The 19707-nt window shown below is 38.3% G+C and overlaps 1 protein-coding gene across 1 annotated transcript in view; it reads right to left on the bottom strand.

Annotated features, from left to right (window-relative positions):
* Positions 1-5532: 5532 nt before the first annotated feature.
* The window catches only part of tmx3b (thioredoxin related transmembrane protein 3b), a 62117-nt gene continuing 47942 nt past the window's right edge, over positions 5533-19707 (bottom strand). Inside the window, exons 14-16 of the mRNA XM_037694228.1 lie at positions 15352-15481; positions 12077-12145; positions 5533-6048 (exon numbers count right to left, since the gene is read on the bottom strand). Of these exons, the coding sequence (XP_037550156.1) occupies positions 5779-6048; positions 12077-12145; positions 15352-15481 (469 nt within the window). The 3' untranslated portion in view covers positions 5533-5778. The remainder of the gene's footprint in view (positions 6049-12076; positions 12146-15351; positions 15482-19707) is intronic.

A 19707-nucleotide genomic window follows, 5' to 3' on the forward strand; every position in this document is an offset into this window, starting at 1 on the left:
TTAATTACTCATTAGCTCCTGATTTGTTCCTCTTTGGTTTTCTTGGTAACTACCCATTAGTTCTTGATTAATTCCGCTTCATTTACAAGGTAACTAACCAGTAGTCCCCTAATAAGACTTGGTTGTGTGTTCCCCATTAGGTACTGGTTAATTACTCATTAGCTCCTGATTTGTTCCTTAAGCGTTCCCTAGTAGTTAAGCAAATTTTGTGTACCTTATTGTAAAGTGTTACCCACTTACATGAATCTTATTTTTGTTCTTTAGTAACCCTTTTCACAATGAATTCGTCTTGCATGTTACTACAACTGTTTCATTCACCGTTGATCTAATTTGACCCAACAGTTCCTTGAAATAAATTTAAATGTATCACAATAACACTTTTACTTTATGAGAAAGGCTAGGGTGTGTAAGTGTGCTCCACTTACTCTGACTTATCCAATAGGGCAGACAAAGGTCGACTTTAAAAAGTATCTGCGTGCTCTAAAGGGGCTAGGAGGACAGGACAAAACCAGCCGACTAATGAGGTGTTGTAGAGCTGTGTAATCCAAGAGCTTCATTTTCAACCTTAGCCGCTGATGTCTTTTAAACTGAACTAACATTGTTCACTTTTCTTATTGGAAACACTTCAGAGAGTTTGTCAGATAATCAGTGCACCAACAATAACCTCTCTGAATCACCAAAATGTTTTCCTTTTTATGCCTTAATTGAGAGTATTTGATTCATTTTAGCTTGTCAGCATTACCTATGCAAAAGGTTGATTTTTTTTATTTTTATGGAAATGACGCATATTTCTGACATTGATATTCAGGGGGAGTTTTTTCTTTCAATTACTAGCTCATGCAGGATTGTGTTGGTGGTGTTGATGGGCAGCAACAGTTTTTGCATTTTTTGTCATTTTTCCCACTGCCAAGAAGAAAACTTTGCAAAAATGTCAAGCTGTTCAGAAGAAAACAGCAACATGCACCATCCATCGACTGACAGCCTGACAGGCAGCGATTACGCCACGTTGAAGTTTTGAGTTGAATTCCCTTTGCCAAAAATAGTTGAATATGGATGATGGAACAAAAAATATATAAAAAAAATCACACACTAAAATGCTGTTTACTGAAAGGAGGCATTATCTTAAGGGATCAGATTTGAAAACATCGTCTGTATAATTAGGTACTGAGGTATTTTTCTCTAACATGGCAGCAACAGATGGACTTCAGCAGCTGCAGCCATCTATCAGCTTTAACGCAACAAATACTGGCTTTGCCACAGGATCTGCAAAGCCTCATGGAGAACAAGTGTGGGTTGGTTTCCATGGTGAGCAAAGCTAATCAGCCATTTCTCATCTCGTTGAGTGACACAAACTGAACTCAGAATCCCCTTGAAATACAGGGCGGAGGCATTAACTGAGATAACAGTGTCTCTCTTTACCTTGACCCCGCTGGCGAACCTCAAGCATTAAACACCTCCCATGTGATTCAGAAATTAGATGATTACCACCTCGCCTTAATTCGCCATTTCAACATGAGACAGAATGAGCAGCACGGTGTAATTGCCCTTGTCTAGTGTGTGAGATTGTTAGCATTCCGACAGAAAAGAGACAGCAGGCCTCCTTCATTTGCCCCGCGATGAAACTCGTTCTCGGAATATACAGCAAGGTAATTGAGCGATGAATTACTTTTTGCACCAGTACCACTCAATGACACTGATTCTGCGGTGGTAATATATTTTCTGCCCCTTTGTGGTAATTTATCCTCACAGTGATATCCTGTGGAAAATGAACATCTCCTTCTTTATCAGACCAAACAAACTTTCCAAAACCATTTTCTCTCGTTTCTCTCACTGTGAGGCTCAGAAGAAAGTTGGCTGCGTCCATTCTAGATTCTCATTATGTCAAGTCACGTCTCTTGAGTTTGGCTTGTGATTGCGGTGATTCCCTAAAGAGAAGAAAATAATGAGTTTCCCCATCAAGTAATGCGATCGGTCGTGGTTAAACCTATTTCTCCACAAATATGATTATATGTGCAATAATTGAGAAGAAATCTCTACATCGGATTGTTCTGATGGGAAAAAGAAAAATACATTTATGGCTGATAATTGAAGTTTGACAAAGAAATTGACTCGAAGGAAAACAGACAGTTTATTTGAAGACAAAGGAAATAAGGATTCATAAAGTTCCGTTTGTAACTTTACATACACTGATTATAAATTGTACATGGACTGTACTTATGTAGCACCTTTCTATCTAAGATATTCAAAGCGCTTTACAATACAACCTGTGCCCTCATTTACCCATTCATACAGCACTCTACTAGTCTACGAAGCTAATCTGAATCTGTAGCGACTGCTTTATCGCATTCATACAACGATGGGACACACATCGGCAATGAGGGGTTCAGTGTCTTGCTCAGGGATGCTTCAACATGTGACTGCTGGTGGAATCAAACCCCCAACTCTCCCATTGGAGGACGACCGCTCTAACCACTTGGCCACAGCTGCCCCAGATACATAAGTTAATGACAGAGAAGGTCCAATTGCTCAGCTGGTATCTGGAATCGGGTAATTTTTATTTTTACTGGTAAAAGGCTCCCCAGAAAATGAAATGTATTCTTTTCTGGCACATGAACCCACAATACCCAAATGACAATCAAATATCTGACTTTATTTTGAGTGAGTGAACCCACCAAAGCTGCGGTATTAGCATGTGGATTTTTTTTTTTTTTTATGAGTGAAAAAGACTAAAGCTATATTACCAATCTGTAAGGTGTTTAAAGGTAGTCAGAGGTAGCATAAGACATGTGGGAAGTGACTGATGGGAAACAATTTTCTTCAGAAGTGTCTGCAGCTCATTTCACTGCTCAGCAGCGCATAAGCTGAAAGTTTACACTAAAGGACCAGCTGTTGGAAATCAGAATTGGAACAGACAGGTCAGAGGTTTACAAATGTTGACCATCATAACCTACCATCTCTAGTTCAGTTTTAACTATGGATTTTATGACAACTAGACAGTCAAACCTCTACGTGCAGCATTTCTAATATTTAGTTGTACTTTAGACAAGTTGACAGAATTCTTTAGCCATCAACAGGCTTATTGAAGGATTTGACAAGATATTTGGATAACCTCTTTTTTTTAGGATACATTAGTTGTTGATACTTATAATGCAATGATAAAGTACAATGTTATATACTAAATAAATAGGTTTACAAATGCTTATTGTGCTTACGAGGTAGTAACTTAGTCTGAAATGTTTAACAAATCTAGATGAAATATATAGGCGAACAGATTTGGCAAGAAACTGGTCAGTTTAGTCTCAGTCACCCTTAATTAATGCATAATAAGAAGTTAATGATTTATAAAGTGTTTATAGAGGAATTAATAATGTATCTATAAACTATTTATTAGCCATCTATAGGGGGAGCCTTATTGTAAAGTGGTACTGATTTGTTTGTCTCCAGTAAACAATTCATAAGTTTGAAATACTTTTTAAAGGACTTTTTTTTATGTATCTAGTTATAATCTAAGAATTTGTGCAAATATATTTGATGGTTTTGGTGCGACAAACCCAATTAATGTCAATTAAAATACCAAATCTTATTATTGTTTTATGATTTACATTAGTCGCTTGAGAAAAAGCTAAGTATAAAAAGTTGAGTTAAATCAGTTGTTTTGGCATTTAAACACCTTGTGCACCACAGGGATATTCAAAGTCTATTTTACATGGAAAAATAAAACTAAAAAAAGCACTTGCGGGGGTTTCACGGTGTACACAACACAACACCAGCAAACAAGAAAAACAAACAGGATTGGGGAAATTTTCATTTTATTTTATTCTTTCAAACCTGTAAACAAAAAAAACAAACTTATCTTAATTCAAACCTAAAAAACAACAATAAGCTGAGAATTATAGGCAACTACAAAGAGCAGAAGGCAAAGTAAGTGCAGTGTCACAGTAAAATCACAGACAACCCCCTTCTGTTAAAAACGCGATGCTTATGTGGAGGATTCTGAAATAAAAAAAGCACCTCTTGTTTATGTTTATCAAATTAAATTGTTTTATCATCTGAAAGACAAAAAGGGTGGTCTTTGTAATTTGTCAGAGAAAACAACCCAACATAATAAACCAAAGCTTTCCAAACATTCAGTAAAACAGTAAACTGTACAAAATACAAAATAAGCAAAAGTAAAGCTCAATAATCCAGGTAAAAAAAATCCAACAAAGTTCAGTCAGGTCATCTGGACAGCTTCTCTTTTGTTGAGACATTTCGTCCTTCATCCATTCCCACTCCCACGGGGGAGAGGGCGGGCCCCAGAAACCATTTTATTACCAGCAAACTGGTTGGTCCATTATGGGAGTGTGCTGCTTGTGGGACCGAGTTGGTTTGTGGCCCGTTGGACTGATGAAGTCCTTTGGATGAAGGTTGAAACGTCTCTACAACAAAAACTGTCCAGATGACCTGACTAAACTTTGTTTAAAAAATAAAAATAAAAATTTTTAAAAAAAGCTTTGCTTTTTCTAAGAAATGACTGAGCCCAGTTCCATTACTTGGGTTGGTCAAACGTATTTCTAAAGCCTGAAAAAAAAAATGCTTCACTGGGCTCAAAATCTCCTAATCTAGACTGCAATGTGAATTTTCCATTAAAGAAAAGCATAATTGGAAAATATCCCCAATGATTAAAGAAAAATCCTCATTTCTCTATGGATTTGAGCCAATATATAACTTTAGTCACAAAGAAAAGGGGATTTAAATAGCCTTGAGTGAAACTGACAACAGAGTGGTGTAACAAAAGAGTCTTTATATTCTTTTTTGTGTACATTTCACTACACGGGGATGTACACTTCAACCTGCCAGGACAATATCTATAAAGCAACCAGTGATGGAGAACAAAATGAAACCTGCAAACAGACAGCTCCGGTCTATTTGAGGCATAAAAAGCTGTTCGGAGCCACAGGAGCTGTTGATGCATGTTATGGCTTTCGCTTGACAGGTAGAACCCATCTATACAAGACATTTTCAGCAGGCTCGCCATTTTCTGGTCAAAATTGAAATAAAAAAACAAAAAAGCATATTTTGGTGTCACAGACAGTGATGCAAATTACAAATCCAGATTTTTTTTCACTGTCCTTCAACACAAATTGACAGATGGCTGACAGGAAAACATGTTAAAATTCAAGAATGTCTCGGCACTTTGCAACCCTTGAAGAACAAGAAGGAGAAATGTTTTCAGGCATTAATGTAAGACAGAAAGAGCAAGCTTCATTTTATGGCAGATCTTCCTTCTTGGGCACTTCTTTTGCACGCTACGCACGAGTAAAACAACACGTAAAGTTTATAAAGTACAGGTAAACAAAATGTAGTCAGCTTCTATTCAATTTTAAAGGCAAGGTTTATCAATTTCTAGTTTATCAGAAATGTAAAAAAAACTTTGGGATACAACAACAACAACAAAAAAAATTTTTTTTAGGGTTTTCTGAATAATGATGTAACATGAAAGAGTGTAACACATCAATGAATAAGATGGCATGTTCACAGCCATCCCTTGTTTTCCTGTTTATTGTTCACGCTCCATAATTGAAAAGGCTGTTATTTTTAATTCAGAGGCTTCGCCAAGAAGCCAGCCTCACATCGATACACAGAACTGAAAAGCAGAACAACAGTCTGTGCTAGAGGGGCTTTGAGGAAAAAAGTGAAATGAAAAACAAAGAATGATATCACACAGATTTGTCTTCGAGTTTCATGTCACCGCGTCCGACTGGGTCAATCATCTTCTATCTGATGCGTGCCCCTGCGTTAATCAGTTTTCTTCTCTTCAGGATCCTTTTCACCAACATCCTCCTCCTCCTCCTCCTTGTCTTCAGGACCTTCCAGTTCAGCGGTGCGTTGCCTCTCCTCCTCCTCTTCCTCCTCCTCGTCAGTTAGCCCCTCCCTTTTGAGCGCATCAGCGTCTTCCAAACCATCATCGGACTCGGCTGTGCAGATGCCGTAGCACATCAAGCTAATTACACCGAGCGGGAGGCCAAAAAGGAAGCAGCCCAGCAGCGGAGAGCTACGAAACACAGACTGATGTAGACGGGGAGGCAACGGAAGATGAAAGGAAAACAACAAAAAAAGGAAAGTGTGAAGAAGGAAAATTTAAGAAAGATGCAGATGGATTGAAAAAAAGAGAAGAAAACAAAGATTAATCAATTGTCACCATATTAAAAACACAAAATGGCTTTTTATGCAAGTTTGAACACACAGCAGTAAAAATCAATGAATCGTCTGCATAAATTAACATTCACTTAGAATCCCTTCTTTAAACTTTTTTTTTTTTGTTAATTAAATCTGGATTACAAAAATGCAAAACAAAAACAAATAATTAAGACTTGCAGGAATCCAGATCTCCAAATGGATTAAATTTACAACAAATATGCTTTTTCATGGTTCCTTTGATGATCTTTTCGTTACAAACTGAACACCAAGCTTAAAGTGAACAATGTGCCCATCAAGGTCTTGTTAAAATATTTCATTTGTTTCTCATTGCTCGTTTTTAAAGTTGGTTTTTATATTAAATACACTTTGGTTTGGAGCTTTAAATGGAGACAAACATGGGATCAAGGGCCTTTTAGAAATCCATCACATATTACGATGCAACTGTTCTAAAGCTGGGCGATATCTTAATATTTTAAAAATATCAAGATAATTTCATACACATAAGACAGGATTATCATCTATATCAATATTTCTACGTTGAGTTATAATTAGACTTGAAAATCTGTTTAGTTCTTTTTCTCCTGCCTGTGCTCAACTTTAATATACTTTAAAAATATTGAGATATTAATTTTGGTCCCTATCGCCCAGTCCTATTTCCGACCGATCATATGCTGTAAGTGAACATTTTGACTGGATAGGATTGTGTAATATTTAATAATAATTTACCAATTTGATAGCTAGATACAGAATGAGCTCCGTTACCACCAGTTGGCAACCACTGCAGTAAAGCATTAATAGTGTCTGAGAACTCAATCGAATCCTTTCCGCATCCGTAACCCTCTTTAACCTGTATTCCAAAACAGCAACAACCCAATGGCACTTTTGGATCATTAAAATATAAGCTAACAAATCAATAGGTAATGCTGCAAGGTGCATTTTATATACAGTCTACAATGACTCTGGAGAGACTGCAAAGGACAAAACAATCCACCCACACGAAGACGATGTCAGGACAAACCAATACAAGAACAAAATGTCATATTGTATCTGATTATGTTTCTAGCCAAACCAAGTGCTAACAAGAATAGTGGTTTGTCTGAGGGCCTTTGGGTGAAATATAATGGAGCTGCCAAGCATGGTTTGAGATGTGCACTATCCATGATAAGTCTTTAGGAGAGAACAGGATGCATACATCAACAGTGTCCAAGAGAAAATAGGGGTCAATAGGCCCCTGCAGCTTAGTTGTCTTTTCTACTGGTGGACCAATCAAGCTCTAGTCTGATTTCTTAGATCTGTTTTCAGATTCAAAACAAATGCACCAGCATTTTCTTAGTGTAGTTGCGCTGTTCTGGAGTGAGTCGCTGTTTAATAAAAGCATCACGCATCTTTTAAAAAGCCAGTATTTACAGATCAAAACATTGCTGTTGAAAAGTCACATGTAGGCTTTTATGCTTTTAATAAAAAAATAAAAAATAAAAACACTATTTATTCATTTGCACTGTGCTTAGAAGGCAGGTCACAAAAGGATTGCTGAAACTCACACAGCCTGTAATGTTTTAGTAATACCGGTAATTAGATGTCATGTCATTTTATGTTTGCAATAAGACGAAGAGTTTTCTGCACTGCTTTTTCATTTTACACCGGAGTTCAGGAGTCTAACCACTTTTGTCTGCTTTCTTTAAATACGTTACTGTTCTGTGTAGAAACTGAGATGAATTAATATTTCTCAAACTTCAAACACAAACACTGCTCCAACTTTTATGCTAGTCTGCCTGAAGACAGTGTCAAAGAGTCCTGACGGTTTAGACAACATAATAAAATACTAGATATACAAAGTTAGGGAAAATATTTAAAATGTCTCCAGATCTACACAGAGAATTGTTATATTGGTTGTTACAAGTTATTTAATCCAACAATCAGTTTAGATGGACTAGAAGCAGCAAGAGGAAATAATACATTAAATATGGGTAACATTCTATACCATACCATTTTATTTATAGAGCACTTAAAACAGCTACAAGGCCAACCAAAGGGCTGTACAGACAGAACAACAGACAAAACACAAAGCAATATACAAAATGAGGTAAATCAGAATATAAACATAAAAACGATGCAGATAATAAATATGACGACAAACCAGTGTGGAGCGTACAGGTTCAAAACACAGATCCTCTGGTGTTGAAAGCTACTGAATAGTAGTGAGTTTTTAAATGGGATTTGAAAACCGAGAGGGAGGGGGCCTGTCTGACAAGCAGAGGTAACTCATTCCAAAGTCTTGGTCCTGCTACAGAAAAGGCCCTGTCACCTCTGCACTTAAGACGAGTTCCTGGAACTGTGAGGAGCAACTAGTCCGTTGACCTCAGGGAACGTGGTCGGACATACGGCTGTAGCAAATCAGAGAGATAGTCGGGGGTGAAACTGTTCAGCGATTTGTAGACATACAGGAGTATTTTGAACTGGATTTGAAGGTGAACCGGTAGCCAGTGCAGGGAGGCCAAAACTGGTGTAATGTGCTCTCTTTTACCTGTACTGGTTAAAAATAAGACTGCTGCATTCTGAACCAGTTGTAGTTGTGCAATGGAGGTCTGACTGATGCCAAACAGGAGCAAATTGCACTAATCAAGCTTAGATGTAATGAATGCATGTATTACTGTCTCCAGGTTATTTTTGGACAATATGGGCTTCAGTTTAGACAGCCGCCTCAGTTGGAAAAAACATGATTTAACAATCATGTTTACACGTTTGCCTCCAGGCAGGCAGGGGAGGAGCCCAGCCGAGGTAAACAGGCGCGTTCGCCAACAGCGGGGGAAGGGGGGGGGTCCAGAGGTACGCTCGTATTGGTCCAAATAAATGACATCGGCAGCAGAAAATCAAAGATCCAGAAGCTGTTGTCGGTCATACACCAGCAGCGAGTTTATGTCCCAGATAAAAAACGAACAAAACACAAATAATCCGAACACCATCAGCAGAGGTGGATTGCAAGCCATGTACATGGGCGCCATCTTACCGGAAGTAACTTAAGTACTTCCAGTACTTCAAACATAAGAGCACAACTAACATGACGCCACCTGTCAATCAATCCAGTATGCTCGGCAGCAACCAACCAATCGGCGAATGCAATTTGTCTCAAAGTGAAATGTCCCTTACCTGCAGAAGCTGCACCCCCTTTCCCTCTGACAACATTGTCGGGGTTTTGCATTACAAATGTTTTGTTGTCAAAGTGATTTTGTAAAAAAACAATGGAAAAAAAATAAACGTCAGTGGGGAGCATGCAATGTTTAGAGGGTGAAGTATAGTTTATTCCAGTTCTAAAACCTAAACAGAGTCTGGAAAAATGTAAAAGATGGATAAAGGCTGACCTTATGAGCAGCTGAATACAACAGTGATAAACAGCAAGTACCACATGTTCATCTGCACGAAGGTAACTGCAAGTAAATACTCCATTTTTAGTCACAATTACATTGTACGCGTAATGGTTAAATTAAAGGTTAGTGCTTAAAGCTAACTGCGCTTTGTTTTGTATGTTTGTATGTTACTATGTCGTAACTTCTGGTTGCACAAGTTTAGTTTTAGTTTGATCAGTTAAAACTAAACCAATTTTGCACAAAGCGTTGAGTAGGTTGTGTAATGTCAAATTTACGCTCTTAGTACAAACTGAATTTCACTGTAAATTATTGCCCTGTGTTTCTCTGCAGCATGAAAACATCTACTGCAGTAACTATTTAAAGTTATTAGTATCTCTGATTTATTTATTTATTTTTTGCCCTTCTTCTTTGCCTTAATGTTGGCTGATAAGGCAGAAACGCCTGACTAAATGCCTCAGGTAACGCCATGAGCTGCACTCTCAGCCATTACAGCTATCTTTGTTTGTCAGATGTTAGCTCACCCTGGGTTACATTTCCACGTGGGCGGGGAAATCTTACTGTTCACGTCATGTCAATTCTGTGGAAACTATTTTAACTATTCATAAAATCTTCAGTTTGCCTTCTGATGCCAGACCTTGTGCAGACCTTTAAAGTGGTCTTCACCAATAATTGTATACTTTCTGAAGGTCTTTCAAATTATTTCCATGTACTTTGGCTGCTTTTTGTCTTTATGTCCAATTTGTGTATCCCACTATCAGCACATTTTGCAAAACAGAACAAATGGAGGACAAAAGAAAAAGTGTCAGTTTAAAAGAAAACATTTCCAGTGTGTGAATTTTATCCAATAGTTACATGTTCAGGAACAGGAATAAATCCAACAAAAACTCAGCACAGGACCTGAGAGATGCACCAGTCAACAGTTGTACAAGTCTTTGTCATCCACTGAGCAGAGAAAAACATCCCAGCTATCGCCAGTCATCATCAGTGGAAGAAGAATGCTACAGATGCTAGATGAAGTCTGAATGGATATGATGTGCTTGTGGAAGACTGACTTTTTGGGCCTAATGCTGTTGTTACCTTATAATCCTGTCAGAGATTAAGATTTGTACTGTGAGGACAACATGACACCTGATCACAGTTTCCTTTTTATCCATTCATCTAAATGTAAGAATCTAGTCAACATGATGTTTGACATCACTAATTTAGAAAAGTTTTAGTGGGTTATAATAGTAATTTAAGCCAAGTAATTTTTTACTTTTGAGCAGATTTCACTGAGTCCCACATTAAAAAATTTATAATTTTTTTGAAAGAGCTTTGTATTCTTTTGTGTCCATTTATATTTATAGAACATGATCTTTCACTTAGGGCAGCACGGTGGCGCAGTTGTTAGAGCCACCGGCTCTCAGTGAGCAGGTCGTCCTGGTTCAAATCCCAGCCGGGGAACTTTGTGGGTGGAGTTTGCATGTTGTTTCTGTGCATGCATGGGTTTTCTACGGGTACTCCAGTTTCCTCCCACCGTCTTACTGTCTCCTCCCACTGTCTCCCAACTGTCTTATACTGCCATCCGGTAGTCAAAAAAAAGGTACTACATGCAAAACAAATTAACCAACATTTCTTCTTAAATTTGACAATTATTATTTATTGTCAAATTTCAAACAATATTATCGTTTATCGCAATAATTTCTGAGACAATTAATCGCCCAGCAAAATTTGTTATTGTGACAGGCCTACTTGCAACCTGACCTGTACACCTTGGACAGTTCGCAAGTCCCTGTGATGGATTTGTGACCTGTCCAGGGTGTACCCCGCCTCTCACACAGCGATGGCTAGACATGGGCACCAGTGACTCCCCATGACCCAAAAAGGAAGAAGCAGGTAAAGATAATGGATGGATCTTTCATTTAGAAAATAAAGCTTCAAAGCTTCAGAAAACATTCACTTTTGGGGGTGATATTAAACTTTAATTATTAGTAAATTTTTGTGCCAAGTGCAAAGCACTCCTATCACAACTTTGCTCAAATAAATACTAGTTTTCCTAACAGAAAAAAAAACAAAAAACAAAAAAAAAAACTTAAGAGCAAAAATGGGAGGAGAACAAAGTTCAGCTTCCAAACCCTCTCCTGTCACACCACTCCATCTCCCCGTTCTCTGAAGCTTGTTTCTTTCTTCACATTTTGTGTTTACGGCACTGCATATTCTCTGCTGTATACCCAGTTTTCTCCTCTAAATAGTGTTTGTAAAAGATAAAGTGCTAAGCCATTGGTTAGCAATGCCACAAAACCTAAAGTGGAGTGCTAACGCCCTTCTTACATAAATAGTCAAGGTGAGGAAGGGCTAATTTATTATTCTTAAGTATTGCCCTTTATGTGGTCAATTAATTTATAATCACATATGCTGTAATATAGAGGTCAAACATTGGATTTAGGTTTGGTCCAAAAAAAAACAAAAAAACTTTTAAATCCGCCTTTGCTTAGAAAATATTTCCTGACTGTTTGCATGTAGTAGACCGTACAGACCTCTCGAGATCTTACCATTATGGTGGACCTGGCATCAAAGGCCACTCGTTTGACCCTCTGAATGAAACCATCACCTCCATATGCCTGTAGGAAAACAGGACAGTGATGATTAGATTTACATCATTTTAAGATCTGGTAAGGACTAGATCAGGGCTATTCAACTAAACTGCTCAGAGGACCACACTTACTGAAAGCCAGCAGCTCATGGGCTGGACATCCAGCAATTAATGTCATTATGTAAATAAACCAAGCATTACAATGATCTGTTACCTTTAAATTGTTTATTTTGCTCCACTGAATCATAAGCGCAATAAACAGAACCCAAAAAATGTAATTCAAAGAAATTACATTTCAGATTTATTTCCTCACAATAGTGATATTCAAATGTGAAACAACATTAAAAACAAAAATGACACACCATGCCTCCTATTTAACAAATATTATTCTGCCATCTCTGACTGCTCAAATCTTTGTACCCTGAATGACAGACATGTTGCTGTTGGGTCCATTAAGAACCAATTCTCATTTACAATGAAATGGCTGCACAGACCAGTTCTTCCTCAAACAATTCATAACTCACAGGTGAAGTGACCACGTCCTGCTCAGGTGTGAGCTTTGAGCAGAACCAACAAAGGCACGGCAGAACTCAGCTGGGCTGAAAGTGAGCATGATGCATGTGCAACATCTGTCTTGTGTCATTTACCATAATGAATTAACTAATTAAATCAATCATATTTGTGGTTAACTATTTTTTAAACTAACTACAAAGCTGCTGTGTGTCCTCATCCACATGATCCCAGTAATAAATCTGTGTGAGCTGCAAAGCATGCTGGGTAGCCTTGTGGAAAATATATGTGCAATGTTTCTGAGTGTGGAAATGGGTTGTTCTTGGTAATGTCCTGTTCAGGTTCATGTTGAAATCCGTGTTATTAAACACGTAAATTGACATCATGAGTCAGAGGTCGTTCCCGGTATGTATAAGGGGAAAAGCACTGAAGAATGAAGTCACAGGCTGATGCCTGGCCTTGTGTAAGTCGATGCTTATGGTGAGGAAGGGGCTCTCCTTAGAGCATACTTCTGTAAACTTGTGAAAATGTTGAAAGTTGAGATGGGCACATAATACGATTGCCTCGCTGAATGACATACAGTAGTCCCTCGTTTATCATGAAGGGTCCGTACCCTGAAGTCCCGCAATAAGTGAAAAACTGCAAGTAGGGATAGTAGTAAAAGTAGTTAGTAGTTTGAGTATTTTTCTAAAAGCATTTTAAACAGTTCCCACACTCTTGCAATATTCTAAACAATGTTTCTAAACTCTTAACGCTCTAAAAGAACACAGAATGTCATGATTTCAGTTCTGTGCCTCGACTGCTCTTTGCCACCTGCAAGTGCTCTTGGCCACGCCCACTTGGCCGCTCTGCATGGAGATCAGCTGATTAGCTGCAGGAAGAAGATTATCTTGCAATGTGGGCTGTACAAAGGTGCAGCAGGTGCTAAATAATTTAAAATAATTTTAAATAAAAATTCCATGACGATCGTGCGGCTCATCCATCAGTCAGCCAATTGTGTGTCATGTCCAATCTTTTTTTGAAAAACCGTGATAGAGCGAGTCCACGATAAGCGACCCATGAAGTAGAGAGGGACTACTGTACTTGCAATTTCAAATTTTTTAAAAGTCTCTCTCATGGATTTGTTCTGATTGTGTTTTCTACTTCTTCTCGTTTTACTAATAAACTCATCACAGGGCCAGACTTAAGTCCACTGCAGGCTGGAAGTGGCCCGTGGGCCGCCAGTTGAATAGCTCTGGACCAGATGATTTTGTATATCCTGTTAAGTCAAACTACAATTGAACAAGGGTGTAGTTGCATTTAAAAAACATGACTATGTTTATGCAATTCCAGTTGTTTTATCTGTTAATAAATGTTAATTTTGTAAGCAGAATTATGTACAATTAGCTGGAAATTTTCTATAAACAACAAAAAGTTAAAAGCATCTCAATTTACAAAGTATAGAGACTGAAAAATGTACGTTTTGTCGCCAGTCATGTACTCAATGGCTACCAAATACCCTAAAAATGTATTTCTCTGCATAAACTTGTTTGATATAGGCAACTCTAGTTTGCACACTAGCCAGCAGCTCTGCTCCATCTGAGCTCATTAGTTAGCTAAAGCACCTGAAAAGCAAATGAGTGATTAGTCTGACACTAATTCATCAGGATGTCCAGGTAATTAGCTCTGTGAACAAGCTGAAGGTGGGCATACGATTCTTGTGGAAGCAGCTGTTGTAAACCAATCTTAGCCAGCATGAGGCTAAAATAGAAAGTTGAAGTATTTTACACTCATTTTTAGAGCATGTTGGATTCCTTTTTTCTTTGCTGAAAATGGCAAAACGATAGAAAACCATTAAAGTTTGTGTGCCACAATAGCAGGGAGTAGGTCTATACTTAAAAGAAAAATTCTACAGCTGAAAAAAAATGCACTTCTAGAGAGTTCAGACGTTCAACTCTGCCCTCACACAAAGAAAAAACTCACCATTTGTATTCCACGCTTCACAATTTACAGGTTTTATTCGAAAAGTGCCCAAAAATACCCCCCATTCGTAGGGAAAGAAAATATGCTCTCCACATTCTACAACACCCTTGAAATCCACAGTGACTACAGTAGCATACTTTCCAACCATTAGTCTGTGTCCTTCTATATGAAACATGAACCGGCCCATTACGGTCATGATGGTAAAAGGCTAAATTGTCCAGGCTTCAGGCTGAAACTGGACAGCAGAAACTTTGAGGTTTCTGCTACTATTTATTTGGTGGGAGTTGGTTTGTTTTACTAAGTAAAAAAATAACTGATTTTCCTGGAAACAGAGAAAAATTAGAGGACCTCTGACTGCTTGACTTATGGGTTCATACATCTGGTGACTTGGGTGTAGAGCAGGAAAAACAGATTTCTTTGCCACGTTTGTGCACACCTTACAACACAGTGCCGTGTAGTAATCTCAGTGTTTGATTTAAAAGAGAATTCTTGTAGATAATCTGTCAGAATAAAACAACAAAACGTAATATAAGCATGTAAAAGGAGATTGCAAAAATAATTCTGCTGGTGTGGATATTTTCTTAGGAGGGCTTACAATGCAAGACAGCATGCCTGATTAATGAAGAATACTGGTGTGATTACAATGGTGCAACACAAGGGGAGGTGGGGGCGGGGGGGGGGGGAATGAGCCATTCTGATCTGAATGCATAAACAGAAAGCGGGAAAGGGAGACAAGGAAGGCGGAGAGGTGTGGATTCTGACCTGTGCAGAACCGTTCAAAACACTGTTGATGAATTGAACCAGCTGCTCCATGCTCTCAATCGGCTCACTGGGCAGGAAGTACTGCTCGTTGGACGTGTTGAGGATGATTACAGAGGGCACGGCCACCTCGCTGAGGAGAAACAAAAAAACATGGCTTTTAATCTTCTTAACCTCTGTTCCACAGGGCGTTTTAATCAAAGAGAATCATTAGATGGGAGCAATTTGCAGCATATAATACAAGATGGATAAATAAGCACAAAATTAGATAAACAAAGCTTTTTCCACAAGGAGTTCTCTAACGTTTTATGGATTTTAATTAAAAGGAGAGACTTTTTTCCCCAAAGCAATGCAGACCATTCTTTTAGGAGTCGCGTTTACCATACTTGCCTCCGTAAACGTCACACCGCCATATAAGTCACATCAGTCCAAAAATGTCTAATAAAGTGGAAAAAAAAACATAAATATGTCTCTTCGCCGTATAAGTTGCCTCTATTATGCATCACCATTGACCACCCAGAAATGTGGGCTAGTGTTGTGGCAAAAATTGATTGGCTACCAAATGGCGGCCGCTGGAGCATGCACGCGAGGACTTTTAACAAGAATTTAACAAGATTAGCACTTAAAAACAATTATCTGTTTGCTCGAAATTATAGCAAAGGTGCGTCTCAGCTTAACTTTTACTTAATAAATGCACTTTTACGGTCAAATCAGATGCATTTTAAAAGTCAATTCGCGGCTGTGGGAGCGCCCAGACGGAGGACTCGCTGTGCATTTCTTTGAAATTTAACAAGATAACCACCTAAAAACAATTATTTGTTTGCTTGACATTATAGAAAAGGTGTGTCTCAGTTGAACTTTCCCTTAATAAATGCACTTTAATGGTCAAATCAGCTGCATTTCGCCTGGGCAGCACAGTGAAATGCAGCTGATTTGACATTTGCTCCAGGAGCTCCGGAGCGAGTGGAAGGTGGTTTGGTATGGCAAGCCAAGTGTCTCATTAATGGCCACTTTAACCTATTCATGAAACACTTGGCTTGCCATAATACTCGAGCGCCCTCTAGTTGCTGCAAATGGTAGTGTTCAATATTTTCCATGTCAAAATGAATTAAATCATCAGATCTCAGCCAAAAATCGGGTTATAAATATGGGGGGGAAACATAAATAAGTCGCTTCACTGTATAAGTCGCATGACTTGCTAATTTATGAAAAAAGGTACAACTTATACAGCGAAAAGTACAGTACTTCTAATTAACAGGATATGATGTTTTTAAGAGGGGTAGTTTGGAAAGGTTATGAACAGTTCAACTATTTTCAGTCAGGTCATCTGGACAGATGACCTGACTGAAAATTGTTGGATTGTATACCTGGATTATTGAGCATGGACTTTGTTGGTTATGAACAGTTATCTTAGCTGTTGTAAACAGCTCTTCAAAATGGCCTCAGTTTGGGGAAATAAAATTCAATTTTGACTAGACTGATAATCTAATGGTTAGCCTAAGCAGGGCCAAGTCCAAAGAAGAGTTCTGCCATCATAAAACAAATTATACTTTCAAAGTTTCATAGTGTTTTATGTATATGCTATTTTGTAAACCATTGCTGTTAATTTTACATTACAGTTATTTCAGCTGAAATGTGATATCCTGCAGGAAGTGCCTCAAGGCTGCATCTAGCTGCTGCTGCGTTTTACACTGGTAAATACACAGTATAATATAAACGCATACTTGTGTAAAATCACACACATAAAAAAAATCTATTGTACTTTACACTACAAAACCTAAATTTTAAATATTTAAAATGCCTGCAGAAATTTGGTAATGTTTTAAGGCCATTTGTCCTATTAGTTCTAACGTGCTCAAAAATCATGCTAAAAGATGTGCAGCTCTGTAAATCACAACAGAAGACATTTTGGAAACAAGTTACATTTGTAATTTGGTAAAGTTAAGTATTAAAAGAAAAATTGAAGTAAAATATAATAATTGTATAGACCTTTTGATAAAACTCCACTTTAGAAGATCTGAACGTCAGATTTAATGTAAAAAAAGTGGAAAACTACAAGTCTGGGTCTGTGTTCTTCAGTTTCCTTTACAAACTATTCCCACATTAATTTACTAAAACAGAATTACAAAGAATGCAGAACAAAGTCACTGCACTCATGCTGAGACAAAGACGCGAGCCCCACAGTCCACTCATCTTCAATTTAGTAGAGGACTCAAACAGTAACCTTCACTTTACACTCCTGAGCTTGCTAAGCTCCACAAATCGGCAAAGGAATTATAAATCTTAGCGAGATAAGGAATAAGGTCATAAAACAACTAATCCCTCCTCCACACATCTTGTGCAACACCAAAGCTAAGCTTAGATAAGGTGTCCTGGTGCTTAGATATATGTGAACACACACACAAACAGTCCATCACTGCGCTGCCATTTCCCATCCCCGCGGTGATACGCAGCCTGGCAACAAATTGCACACATGCACAAACATATCCATCAACGTCCCAATCCTTCACCCAGCTGGGATCAGGAGTGCAAACACACACGCCTGTGTGGTAGAGTCATCAACGCTTCACGACTCTGTCCAGCTGAGATCAGCAATCATGTGTTAACACTAAACACACACACACATGCATGCATGCATGCGCACATAATAAATGCATATTTTCATCTAACATCAAGGCTACTCCAACAGATGGCAGATATTTAAAGTAAAACTTGATTAGTCTTTAAGTGGGACTACTGGGGAGGTTGGGACCATGACGAAGGGACATACTTTGTAATATTATAATCATTTTATTTTTACTACATAAAACAGGTGCCATATTCAAATCATACAAATTACATTTGATTATTGTCATTATGAAAGGAATGGGGTTGACTAGTAATAACAATTTGGTTACTTAAAAGTTGGTTAAAGAAGTCTTGCTGAAATTCAAAAGTTTTTCTTTAGAGAGGAACTGGCCTACAGTTTAACATATTAGAACTGGAAGTGTGCACAGAAAATTGTTCTATCCAGCCATCACTGTGCGAGAGGCGAGGTACACCCTGGACAGGTCTCCAGTCCATCACAAGGACATATAGAAACAAACAACCATTCATTCTCTCACTCACACCTAGAGACAATTTAGAGTTACCAACCAGACTAACATGCATGTTTTTGGTCTGTGGGAGGAAACCAGAGTACCCAGAAAAAACCCACACATGCACGGAGAAAACATGCAAACTCCACCCAGAAAGGCCCCCGGACCGGGATTTGAACCGAGGCAACCTGCTTGCTGAGAGGCAGCAGCTCCACCAGTTGTGCCACCGTGCTGCCCGGGCTCTAGTTATTATAGTAAAAAATATTCAACTTGATATTACCGGCAATACCAAGAGAAATATTAGATGCTATTTTTGATACCAAACAGTGAAAAATGGGATTAACAGAGAAACATTTGAATTTACTTAGAACAACAAACTTTACTATTTTGTCATGTAAACTGTATTTAAAAAAGAGGCTATTTGCAGAAAAAAATGTCCAGATTACCGGTAAATGTTAAGCCACTCATTTGGAATAAAACAACAGTTGGTATTTCTGTTTAAAGCAGTGATTTCTAAAGTTTGGGTCAAGTTCCAACTTTTATGTTTTCTAAGCTTGGTTAGCTGTGGCAGCCATCTTGAATCAGGTTGACATTAAAGTAGATTCAATACTTACAGGTCCTTCTCAAAAAATTAGCATATTGTGATAAAGGTAATTATTTTCCATAATGTAATGATAAAAATGAAACTTTCATATATTTCAGATTCATTGCACAACAACTGAAATATTTCAGGTCTTTAATTGTTTTAATACCGATGATTATGGCATACAGTTCATGAAAACCCAAAATGCCTGTCCCAAAAAATTAGCATATTTCATCCCACCAATGAAAGACAAGTGTTTTTAATACAAAAAACGCCAACCTTCAAATAATCATGTTCAGTTATGCACTCAATACTTGGTCGGGAATCCTTTTGCATGAATGACTGCTTCAATGCGGCGTGGCATGGAGGCAATCAGCCTGTGGCACTGCTGAGGTGTTATGGAGGCCCAGGATGCTTCGATAGCGGCCTTAAGCTCATCCAGAGTGTTGGGTCTTGCGTCTCTCAACTTTCTCTTCACAATATCCCACAGGTTCTCTATGGGGTTCAGGTCAGGAGAGTTGGCAGGCCAATTGAGCACAGTAATACCATGGTCAGTAAACCATTTACCAGTGGTTTTGGCACTGTGAGCAGGTGCCAGGTCGTGCTGAAAAATGAAATCTTCATCTCCATAAAGCTTTTCAGCAGATGGAAGCATGAAGTGCTCCAAAATCTCCTGATAGCTAGCTGCATTGACCCTGC

The sequence above is a fragment of the Nematolebias whitei genome, chromosome 20 (genome assembly GCF_014905685.2).
Source record: "Nematolebias whitei isolate Nwh7 chromosome 20, NemWhi1, whole genome shotgun sequence".
Classification (NCBI taxonomy): domain Eukaryota; kingdom Metazoa; phylum Chordata; class Actinopteri; order Cyprinodontiformes; family Rivulidae; genus Nematolebias; species Nematolebias whitei.